This window comes from Pyrgilauda ruficollis, unplaced genomic scaffold, assembly GCF_017590135.1.
Source record: "Pyrgilauda ruficollis isolate IOZ18807 unplaced genomic scaffold, ASM1759013v1 scaffold47, whole genome shotgun sequence".
Classification (NCBI taxonomy): Eukaryota; Metazoa; Chordata; class Aves; order Passeriformes; family Passeridae; genus Pyrgilauda; species Pyrgilauda ruficollis.
Window position 1 is genome coordinate 5,064,352 of NW_024526266.1, and position 12,235 is coordinate 5,076,586.

Below are 12,235 nucleotides of genomic sequence, written 5' to 3' on the forward strand. Positions count from 1 at the left end.
GGGCTGCAGGCACTGCGTGCACGGCGGCGTTCTCACACCCCGAGCTCGCAGCACTGCCCAGGCTGGGAAGGCAAATTGGCCCCATCAGCGCAGTTCCCCTTTATCTGGGCTAATCCCTGGGCACCGGGGCCGATTTGCAGATTCAGCTCGTCTTCCCCTCAAAGAAGCAGCGACAAAAGTCAACGCAGGGCTGAAAAATGCAGCATCACAGCCTGCCCCATCCAGCGAGGGCAGAGCTCGGCTCCCGCGGGAACAGCCAGGGAGAGGGACCAGCTCCTGTTTGCCCGTGAGCCAGCTCTGAGCATCCCGAGGCCCCAGCTGCCTTGTGAGGGTCCTCTTCCTCACCTGTTGTCCGGAGATGATGAGGAATAGCGGCTTGTCGCGGGTCACCGGGACAGGAGAGGAGAGGAGCTGCCCTTTATAGCCTGGTGCTCACCAGTATCTGTTTGCCCTACTCAGGTGATTCTCACCATAAAAATCTTACGCTGACCCCCCTCCATCCCCCCCCCACTTCGTTGGAAAATTGCCCAGATCTCCAGTCTGTTTGCATTTAACATATCTTCAGAAACAGACAGGAAGAACCCGTCCTAGTTGGTCAATAAACCCCTGCAATCATGATTAATTGCTCCCGCGATACAGATACAATCTTCCAGCCCAGAGCAGCCTGGCACCTGGCAGGGATGCCCGCTGGGCCAGGCGGGGGCTGGCGGGCGTGAGCCTCGGGGGTGATCCCCGATCCCGGCCAGGACATCCCTGCCACCAGCGGCCGGGCCGTGGGTCCGACCCCCTGGCACTGTCCCTGTCCCCAACCAAGGGATGGCACCCGGCCGGGCCCCGCGCCCTGCCCCCCTCTGCCATGCGTCACCCACACACCGCCCTTGTTTGAACTGCCGGGGGATGTTTGCGAGCAGGATGGGAGGCCGGGATGTGGGAACAGCCTGCAGCCGGGGGCTGGCGATGCCATCAGGTAGCGGGGAGGATGCCCAGCCCTCGGGCCCGGCCGTGACGCAAGACTTCGTCACTCTGTGTCCCTCCGGGAGGAAGGGGCAGCTCCCGCAGCAGCAGCCCCTCACTGCCCCTTTCCCAGGCGGCTCCCTGCAGCCCCAGCCCGAGGAGGTTGCTGCCGGCATGGAGCCACAGCGATGAGCTCCCGGCCCCAGCAGCTGGAACCCTTCGGCAAGGTCTGGCACAGCCTTCTCTGCCATGGTCCTTGCTCCTCGCCCCAGGGTGTCCTCCGCACCTGTGGGAGGCAGCTGGAGTTCTCCCCGTTCCTGCTGCCACACGCTGCTCTGCGGCGTCGCTTCGCTGCCTCCTGAGGGACCAGAGCGGCTTTGAAAGATCATCCTGCTGCCGCCAGCTCCGGCCAACGCCGGGCTCTCCCTCCCCAAAAGCCTTGGTGGAGGCTGGTGGGAAGGAGGGGAGCTGCCCTTGAGGGCCTGGTGCTGTGTGACCTGCAGAGGATTCAGACCCAGGGCTGAGCCCTGCTTCCCCCCACACGTGTAGCTTTGTGTCAGGCTCAAGCCACGCACAACCCAGGGACTGCCATGGGCTCTCCTCCGCGGCAGCATTTGCTGAAACACGCAGCCGTGAACGCTGCTACACCCACAGGGAGCAGCTCCCTGCGGCGTGCAGAGGCAGGTCTGCCTTCTGCCCCGGGACGAGAGGTGGATCAGACCCCTCTCCTTCACCCACACAGCAGGATAGAACTGCTGCTGCTTGCTAGGCATCCTCGGGGGTGAAACCTTCTCGTGTCCAAACACAGCTGCTGCCTGCTATCGCTTCTGAAAGAAACAACCCGCCACACATCAGCTGCCCTGATCAATGGCAAAACCCTGCAAACACAGCAACTCCCCAGAAAACAGGACTCCACCCTTGATTTATGGAAAAACAGTGAAAAAGCTCCCCCATAGAGCCTGAGGCTCCTCCACTACTCCTCAGATAAGGGATGTGGCTGCTCCCTGCCTGAATGGTTCAGTTTGGATGCAACACAAGTTTCCACAAGCCCCTGGCCATCCTGGGCTGGGGAGGAGGCATGAGCAGCCCCAGGAGACAGCTTCAAGTCTCAGCCTGAGCACCAGGGAGCTCGATGCTGCTATGCCAGGGGCTCGGCAGAGCTCGCTAAACTTTGGCACAGATGTGCAAGCTGTGGGAGAACGTGGACTAATGCCTCCCGGAGATTTGGACTCACCCAGCTGGCTCTACCAGGAGATAAAGGAGCTGCACTGTTTGAATATTAAACCCTTAAAATGCCTCCAGCAACTTTACACCAGCTCAGCATCGTAACTCAGCTACTGGCTCCATGAGAGTCACAGCAAGAGCTGGAGAACAGCCAGGTGAGCACCAGTGGAGCCCAAAGCTTCAGAGGCACCTCTGTGCTCCAAACAGAGCTCAGCAGCTATTGACAGTGTATTTTCTAATTGCTCAAGTCAAACTCTTCAAGCCTGAGACCAGCACAGAGGAGTGGTGATTCCCTGTTTCAGAGGCTGGAGAATCACACGTCTTCATGCTCTTAGTCTGGAAAAACGGAGGCTCAGGGGGGACTTTATCACTCTCTACAATCTGAAAGGAGGCAGTAGACAGGTGGGGGTTGGTCTCTTCTCCCAGGTAAGAAGGAACAGGATGAAAGGAAATGGTTTCAAGTTGCACCAGGGGAGGTTTAGATAGGATGCGAGGGCAAATTTTGTCAATGACAGGGCAGTCAGGCATTGGATCAGGCTGCCCAGAAAGAGGTGGAATCACCATCCCTGGAATGTTCCAAAAACATCTGTATGTGGCATTTGGGGACATGGTTAAGGGGTGAACACAGCAGTGCCAGGTTAAAGGTTGGACTCGATGATTTTAGGGGGCTGTTCCAACCTTAAGGATTCCATGCATCCACCCCTGAGACAAAGCCAGGGAGGCAGCCCCAGCTCCAGGGATGAGGGTCCTCTTCCCTACTGGAAGGACAGGGAAGCAAGCAGGACCCGAGAGAGTGAGTGAATCCACAGCCCCACTGCCCAGCCCACACTCGCTCACCACCTTCCTAAAAACCTTCCCTGGCTCCCACAGGCAGCGAGCTCTCACCCAAAGTGCCCAGGAAAGGACCCATTCCAGTCCCTCCCCATCCTTCCCAGCGTGCCCAGCTGCTTGGCTGCCACTTTACTGCCCCCTTCTCAGCTAACCAAGAGACCCAAAATCCACCTGCTACACCCACACCAGGCTGCTTCCAGCTCCCTTGGGAGGAGCTAAGTGGTGGGGTTCATGTGGTGCTGAGTCAGAGCACCCCTGATTCATTTATAAGCCGGTGGCTGTGTCACAGTAGCCAGGAAAACAAAATGAAAACAGCGGCACACAGACACTGGGCACATACTTTTTATTCTGGGGATAAAAATTGCTTATACATTTGGCAGCAACTATTTTCATAAAAGACTTTTATAAAAAATGTAAAAATAAGCAAATATTTTCCATTATTAATATAGGAAAATGCTGCTGTGTGAATGGTTACTCTACAACTTAAAGAGATAAAATACCACCTTAAGGAGATATTATCTTTACAAGTAGTTAAAAAAAAAAATAGAGAAGAAAGGCAGAGGGCCATCATATTAACAGCCAGGCACGGAACCGGCTTCATTCCACAGAAAGCACTCATCTTGTAAAAGGTAGCCACATATATAAAAAGGCACTTGGTTATTTGGAGCTAACGAGCAAAAAGCCCTTTGTTTCTTTAGCATCGATGTAGCAACACTTCATTATTCGCAGTGAAAGGTGTACCTGGACAGACCCCCTGGAGGTCTGAGTCAGCTGCACTCCGGCGGCCACGCTGCAGCAAGCGTGCCGGGGAACACTGTGTGCGCCGTGAAAAGCAGAACTTCACACACAACTAAAAACTTCAGCCCAAAGCGACGGCCCCGGGAACCAGCTCCTCCTGAGGCCTTGCCTTCATGTACCATTGAGTGGAATTGGAAAACAAAACAAAACAAAAAAAAAAAGAAAAGCAACTTTGACTCTTGATTAGAATGGAAAGGAACACCAGAGACAATACTGTACACGGTAGGGCATTGGATGGCCTGCTCGCAGGGGAGCGGCCTTCAGTCCTTTGGCAGCAGCCGGCACCCCGAGCTCTTTGGAAGACGTGTCTGCAGCACTCCCCTGAAGAGGTAGGAGCAAACCATCCCCACAATGTTCACTTCAGCTGCTGGCCGGTCTGGAGCCCTTTCCTCTTGCAGACGAAGCAGAAAGAGCTGTTTGCCTAAGGTCGGTGACAGCTGGCTTCCACAGCTCCAAAACTACGGGGGCAGCTGCAGCACGAGCGGCCCTACTGTCCCACAGAGCACACGGGCCACCTCGCCTGGGAGATCTCCGCTCAGGCTGAAGCCGAGGGCAGAGGACAGCCCCAGAGCTGTGCACCAAGCTGCAGGAGGCAATGGTTTCTGAGCTATTTGGTCTGCTGCCACAGCCCAGCTCCTGGCACGCCGCTCGTGCTGCTGGAGGCCTGCTGGGCAGTCAGTGCTGCGGCCTCCGCGCGCCGCGAGGGGAAGACGAGGCAGCTGTGACCCAGGGCTGCAGCAAAAGGGACACTTTTCAAAGGGCTGGATGTCGTTCCTGACGCAGAAGGACACACACCGCAAACATGTCAACCACATGTTTGACACTTGTTGATAACACCATAAAGAGGCAGCATATGGTATCTGGAGGACAGGACACACAGCTACCCTTGAATGAAGGGGAGGAGACTACTGTGCAAGAACGCTGGGAGCTTGTGTTACCAGTTTTTGAAACACTCGTGCTCATCCCAAAAGGCCTGTATCAGTTGCAGTGCATCTCTTCTGGCATGGGAGCCCACGGAGGCAGTCATGGACACTCCTGGCAGGATGGGGGCACGGAGAGGGTAGTGTGTCAAAATGGTCAGGGGTGTCTCAGGGAAGAGATGGGCCCATGGGCCACCATGGTGGGAAGACCAGGTCAGACCAGCGTTTTTGGGAGGGAAAACAACAAAACAAACAACCTAAAAAGACTATATGTATATATAATCTCATAATACCTGGGGAGCAGGCAGTGAGAACGCTAAGGGGTGTTAGTGGGTCTCTACAAGGCAAAGACTCCTGAAGAAGAACGGGTGAAGCTGCGTGACAGGAGGCGTCACTTGACCTGCAGGTGTTTTGGGAGGTCCGGCTCGCTTGCTGAGCAAGAGTGGACGAGGGAAGGAGCGGGGCTAGGAATGTGGGTGCAGCTCTGAGCTGTGTCAAGACAAGGCAACTTGAACTCGAGGAGAACTAGTAGAAGGTGCTTCAGAGAGAGGTTACGTGGGTAACAGGAGGAGTAACAAAATAAGGATACAAAGCTGGTTTTGGCTAAATTTCTGGAGAAATGACCACAAGATGTATTAAGCTGAAGAGCTGTCTCCCCAAAGCAATGGTGGAACGTGTTTAAAAGCAGACTGGAGAATCCAGTGCAGACAGCAGTCATGTACAGTTGGTCAGAAATGACCCAGCTGGTCTTCTCCATCACCAGCTTCTACAGTTCTCCATTTAGCATGAAAGCATACAAGTCTACAGCAACCACAGTCCCTCCAACGAAAGAACATCCTAGGCTCATTAAGACTCTTGGATACTAAAATGGTTCTTCATTTCCATCCTGGAAGACCTTCATGAGTTCTGGAGTCCGCTTCAGTGGGGCTGCACCGTGGGCAGCCTTCAGGCGTACACCTGCATGTTGTTCCGCTGCTGCTCCGTCATGTGGGCGGCTGCTGGCCCGCGCTGGTTGTTACTGGGACTGGTTGCCACGTCAGACCAGTCAGAGGCAGAGTGTGGGGAAGAGCTTGACCACTGGTCCGGAGATTCGGGCGACGGAGTCAGGTACGGGTGCTCCCCTTGTAAGTGCCGGTTGTGGCTAGGAGTCCGTTCTGTGGCCGAGGAGTAGCAGCTGTGCTGGGAGGGAGGCGTGGGGTACTTCCCCATCGAGCTCTGGAACTGGTGGTAGGCCGGGAGGACTGTCTGAGCCACCTGGCCGTCCTGCTGAGGGATGGCAGCCATGGAGAACGAGGCGCTGGGCAGCTGGGCTAGATCTGGGATCTGGTACATGGAGCTAAGAGGGCCAGCCATGTTCTGAGCGCAGTTTGACTGGGCCTGCTGCGGCAGTGCTTGCTGGTTTATGCTGCCCTTGGGAACCAGCTGGAAAGTCATGATGGGGGGCAAAGACTCCCTGGACACCCCCAGGTGCTTCGCGTCCGCTTGAACCAAGCCGCTCTGCTGAGAAACGCTGGGGTGGGAATGCATCACCTGGGGCACCATGCCAAACATCTCGTTGTACTGGGACTCATTCACCTCCATGCGGTTCATCCACTCGGTGGAGACGTTGCCTGGCCGCAGCCTGCCGAGCCCACTGTTGGGAGGGGTGGTTCTGTGCTGCGAGAGCAGCTGGCTGACGGACGGGAGCACCGTGCTGGACCCACGGCCCAGGGGCTGCATCTCGTGGAGGTTGGAGAAGGACATGGTGTGCGCAGCCTGCACCGATGGAGCCGCCAGCAGCGAGCTGGGTGACGAGTGCAGCACCCCCGGTGACGGCATCACAGGAGAGGAGGTTGGTTCAGATGCAAAAGCATGCGGAGACTCCAGGGAATCCACCGGTGACAGGGTCACGGAGCTCTCTGAAAACTGCCCTTTGCCTTCGCTGAGGGACTTCTTCCTTCTCCTCTTTGCATCTTTGGTGAGGCTGGTGGGCATGCCTTTGGCATTCGGTTTTCGTGACTTCTTGCTTAGTGACGCGTGTTTCAGGTTGAGGAAGGACCTGTTGGGGCCACAGATGACTGGGGAGAGGGCAGAGTTCAGCATGGCCCCGGGGTGCCCGGCAGGGCTGTGGGCCACGTTGTACTCGTTGAGGAGCTGCACGATGTCGTGGTGCATCCGGTCCTGGGCCACGTCCCGCGGCAGCCGGTCCATGTGGTCCGTGATGTCTCGGTTGGCAAAATGGTCCAGCAAGATTTTTGCCGCTTCAAAGCTGCCTTCCCGAGCAGCGAGGAAGAGTGGAGTCTCCTCCTGGAAACACAGAGTGAATGTTTTAGGAGCTTCAGGGTAGGGAGAGTGACTTACAACTCATCATCCCTTATGGTGTGGCAGCCTGGCAAGCACTGTATAATGCAGTGTCACAATAACAGCCTCCAAGAGCCCCTCACCCTGAGAGCTGCACACTGAAAAAGGCAGATTACAAATAATTTCATACACAGCAGTGGAGCACAGGCTGAACTTTCCCACCAGGAAGGGCACTATTGTGCTGTAGATCCTTGGAGGAACCACGAAAGCACCTGGTGCCTTCCTCCTATTGCCTCTTATGAGGCAAAGGTACAAAAGGGTAAACAGCCCAGTAAGGAACAATAGCTTGTTGGTAGCTCTAAAATCCACTGAGTGATATATAATAATCAAAAAAAGATGCTTTAGGCAGAGGACATAAATCAAGGACTAAGACACAGTGAAGCTACAGAACAGTGCAGTCTGTCAAACAGAGGAGCTTGTCCCTCATCTCCACCCTGCACTGATCCCTGGAATGTCACAGGATGCCACTGCTACTGTGCCACCAGGTATTTTTATAACTGCTAACTGTAATCCAGCTGTTTGACACCAGCAGCACTTCACCTGCTGCTCTCACACACCACTGACTGCGTCTTGCATTCCTTCCCTGCAAGGAAAGCAGGACTGCATTGATGCCCAGCACTTGGCCAAACAAGGAAGAGTATTGCTCTTCCGTATCAGGAACCCTGTAAGACACCCAGCACCTGGGGAGAGCTCCAGTCACAGCCTGGGTTTGGAAGACCTGCACTGAGCATCCAGTTCAGAAAATCTGAACTTAGCTCACTACCAATAGTGAAGAGATGCTTTGAGATAGGAAGCACAGGCTTGCTGAGCACCACCACACTGTACCTTGTTATCTTGCATGTCTCTGTTGGCCCCATTTTTCAGCAGTACTAGTGTTGCTTCCACATTGTTGACAGCAGCAGCCCAGTGAAGAGCAGATTTACCTGCAGGGAAACACAACAATGTCAGTAACAAACCAAGGAGCTATTTTGCTTCTCCTCCAGGATTGTTTAACCAAGCCACTGTGCAGCAGCCTGTAGTTTATTACCACTGGGGAACTTCACAGGAGAGTCCAGTGTGTGATTTAGCCACAGAATTTATGAAGAGCTCCCACTTTGGGAGAGCAGAACCCACCCCTCCCTGCTCACACCACGGCAAATATTTGTCCAGCCTGGCACATGGTGTTCACATTACCGTGGTCATCCACGGCGTTCACATCAGCCTGGCAGTTAATGAGCTCAGCCACCATCCCTTCCACAGCCAGACGTGCAGCCAGAATTAACGGGGTCGTCCCATCATTCATCCGAGCATCCAAGTCTGTCACTCTGTTACGGATCAGGATCTGGACAACAGGAGAAGATGGATTGTTTTCAATACCACTACAGACCAAAACCGAGGATTTGGCAGAATCTCAAGAGAAATTTTGCAATGGCAAAGCAGCCTGAGCACTGAAATGCAAGGACCCAGAAAGCAGATGACAGGGAAAAACAGACCAAATAAATACACGCCAGATGATTTATGCACACTGAGTTCTTCAAGCTGTGAATACCCGAGGAAACTGGATGTAAAACAGCTCTGCCTCACCACCACACTGTGGAAGGCACGAGAGCAGGGCTGTGAGTGAACAGAGCACAGCTTGCACAGGCTCATATAAACACAGAGCTCTCCAGTGGCCATACCTGGAAGACCCCCTGGGCGTCAGCAGCCACGGCTGCGTGCAGAGGGGTCCGTCCCATGTTGTCCCGGGCGTTGGCATCCGCCCCGGCATCCAGGAGCCGTTTGGCAGCGTCGGCTCGGGAGTAGCGGGCTGCCAGGTGCAGAGCCATCTCCCCGGTGCGGTCTGTCTGCGCCTGCAGGTTGGCTCCCTGGTAGATCAGATCCGTGATGATGTTTGCTGAGGAGTCTTCCCCGTCCTCGTCATCCTCGCTGATGTCGGAGCCGCCCGCACGCAGAGATGCCAACATCAGCGGAGTGCAGCCATCTGCAGAGGGGGAGATGAGGATACAGTAACCTGGCAAAGGCATGGAAACCTTCCTACAACCATTCTCTCCTGAGCTACAGACAGTCCCTCCTGTTGCTTTAACACAGGCCTCTTCTTAAAGCCCCACAGTTAGTGAGTTGTCTTCCTTCCAAGCATGAGTAACCTACTGCAAACCCAACAGAAATTAAGATATTCCTCTAAAGACTAAGATCATCATAAAACAAAAAAACTTTGCTGCTGAAGTGTAAAACTTCCACAAAAAGTAAAGGCTAGCTGAGAGAAGCAAGGGCTATAAAAATCAAAGTAATTTTGATCACTCAGTGTAACTGTTCATACAGATGTTCTAATCACACCCCTGGGGAAAAGAAACAGTTGAAGGAAAAATTATTCAACAACTAGCCACTGATTATTGGTGACATTCACTTCAGATATTAACCTGAAGTGAAATGCAGGCAAAAGCCTTCAAATCTACAGCAAGGTTATCACGAGAAGGATCCTGAAGTTGTGACAGTCGAGCACTCAAAAGCCCCAGGATGAATACTCTCACACAGTCTGAGTACTTTGGGAAATACTGGTCTTACTCTCCTCAAGCCTCCAGTGATGGGATGCCCACAAAGGCTAAAGTCACACTCATCCAACCAGGATCCCTGCATTGTCAGTGGAAGGAGAAAGGCTCCTCCAAACCTCTAATTTAATTTAGCTTCCTCTGATGAATCTCCCTCTCTGCCAATCAGAGAGGACAGTGCAGGAAGACCATCACATACTGCTGATTTTTCACCCTTGTTATACCCTCCTTGATGCAGGATAATTAAGATTTAAAACATCATATATTTTCAGCAACCCATAAAAATGCTGAGTGCTTCAGTTCCAGCAGCCTCTGAACATTACATGACATTCCCTAAAGCCCCAAAACTGCAGCTGTAGACACTGATGCTTCCTTGCTAATTTAATGCTTTCCTGCACATCCTTCAGAGGCACCTGGAAAGCAAGAGGGACTAAGATGGCAGCAGAGGGGAACCTCACTCTGCTGATCGCTCCACTGGAGCCCACCAGCAGAAATACAAGACAATTTTTTCAGCAAGTACCTGATTTATCCCATGGGCAAGCAGGGGACAAACAGCAGCTTCTCTGCCTGCACAGCTCTCAGTCACAGAGCACAAAGCCACCCTGGGGTCCTGTGCACATAAACAAGGTGATACCTCCTGCTAGAAGTAGCACACACAGCTCTAACGCCCTGCTCCCATTTCCAGCTTCTGATCACTGAGCCTTCCTGGCTCTCTGCTTTAAGACAGCTCCAAAACTTTCTAGAAATCTCCAGTTCCAGCGGGGGCACTGGAGGAGCAGGCTCTGCCCGGGCTCCACAGCCTGCACGCTCCTCCTAGTGGCTCCCCACCACAGGACACACAGCCTCCCTTCCAGCCCGCTCCTCTCCCAGGATTTGGACAGACAGCAGCCAAGTGCTGCTGAGGTATGGGCACAGGTTCAGTTCCAAGATCCAGCCCTGTCTGCAGACCCTCTCTCCTGCTCTCCAAAGCTATATCTCCCTTTGTGCTTCTCCCTCTCGCTGCTGGCTCTGCTCCCTTGTCCCAAATGAACACTCCTCAGTATTCCAGTCAGGTTGTGGTCTCCTTCCTACTGCCACAACACAAAGAGCAGAGAGACAGAGCACAGAAAGGAGCTTTCCTTTCCCCCAGCACCACAGCTCTGGGAAAAACCACTCACAGGATAGGTCTGGCTTGCTCAATCACTGCAGTTATCCTGGATGTTCGTGCCTAGCTTCTCCACAGGGACAGCACAGCATTAAATCCCTGGAATAATTAGCTGCCACCCTCCACAGGGTTTCTCAGGTACGTGCAGCTCTTCTCAGAGCCTTGCAAGTTGGCCACACACAGTTGGTTTTATGAGGCTAGCAAAAGCACATCCAGCTAGACAGTCACAATTAAGTGCTTGATGGACTACTAGAAGAAAAAAAACCCCAAATGTGGACACAATGTCTTTTTTCCTCCTTCCAGCTTGTTCTCTCAAAGAGCTGGAAAAGAACCCAAAAGCATCCAGCTAGAGGCAGACATCCAGCATGGAAAATTCCAGTCTAAACCACTGAAGTTTTAGTAACTGAAAAAAAGAGGGGCATATAATAGAGACAGTTCATCAATTTTAATTATAGGTGGTGTTACCAGTTATGCCTATAATTGCATTACCCTGGTTACACACTCACAATAACTCCAGTGAAAAGAATGTCCTCACTGCTCTGGGGGACACAGCAAAAGAATAGCATGGGGAGACAAAGGTGGTGGCAGCATTTTATAAAAACTCTTCTGTTTGCTGTCTTTCAGTAGGACAGCCCCTGAGTACATGTAAAATGCAGAGTGAGGTAGTAAAGTCAGGAGTTCACCAGACAGCTACTCCTGAAGGTCAGGCACAAGGTACTGAAAGCTGGGATATAAGGAACCCACAGGAAAAATCTCTAGGCAATGCTTCTGGAGGACACTGGAGATCTTGGATCCCCCTAGATTTGAGAGACTGCAGAAGGTGGTGGGTTAAGAGAGGGCACAAACCCTTGGTGCACCGAGATATTTCTCCCCTCTCAAGAAGAGATCTCTGCTGTTCAACCTGCACCTGCAGCCAGGATCTAACTCACCCAGCCTCAGGTGGCTCCAGCCCAGACACCTGCACTTAAGTCAGTCAGCCTGAACACCCTTTGTAATTAATTAGGGGCAGCAAAGCATTACTGGGATGTGAAATCCAATTTTCAGACTTCTTAGGACAGAGGGCAACTACCTCTCAGAAGGGCCCATTTTTTCCAACTGCCTGCAAAAGTGAGGGTGGCCAGGGCAGAGAAAGAGCCACATTTAAATGTGAGGAATCCTACCCCTCCTTACTAACCCATTATTCCAACATCTCTCAGACTTTTAGAATTATTTCTGCTCCTGACAGCTGCTTGCTTCTGATGCCACAGCGAGAAATAACTTAAGAGCAGCTTGCTGCAAGCTTTACAATTGTATCTGGTTGGCAGGAAAACAACTCACAGGTCAGTATTATTTCATTGCTGTTGTTGGACAAAGCTTTGGATGAATGTGAAAATAAACTGGAGTCTTAAGAACATTATTGCCTGCACTTGGAAAGCTTCTACCCTGCCACACAACTAGAAGTTTCAATAGGGGAAATAAAGAAAAGCTTAAATTTGGCAGAAAGTGATGGTTTATGTTCT

The 12,235-nt window shown here is 52.9% G+C and overlaps 1 protein-coding gene across 1 annotated transcript in view; it reads right to left on the minus strand.

The window, feature by feature from the left end:
- Positions 1-3,337: 3,337 nt before the first annotated feature.
- Positions 3,338-12,235, minus strand: part of NOTCH2 (notch receptor 2) — an 81,706-nt gene continuing 72,808 nt past the window's right edge. Inside the window, exons 30-33 of the mRNA XM_041478871.1 lie at positions 8,726-9,027; positions 8,241-8,388; positions 7,893-7,990; positions 3,338-7,013 (exon numbers count right to left, since the gene is read on the minus strand). Of these exons, the coding sequence (XP_041334805.1) occupies positions 5,673-7,013; positions 7,893-7,990; positions 8,241-8,388; positions 8,726-9,027 (1,889 nt within the window). The 3' untranslated portion in view covers positions 3,338-5,672. The remainder of the gene's footprint in view (positions 7,014-7,892; positions 7,991-8,240; positions 8,389-8,725; positions 9,028-12,235) is intronic.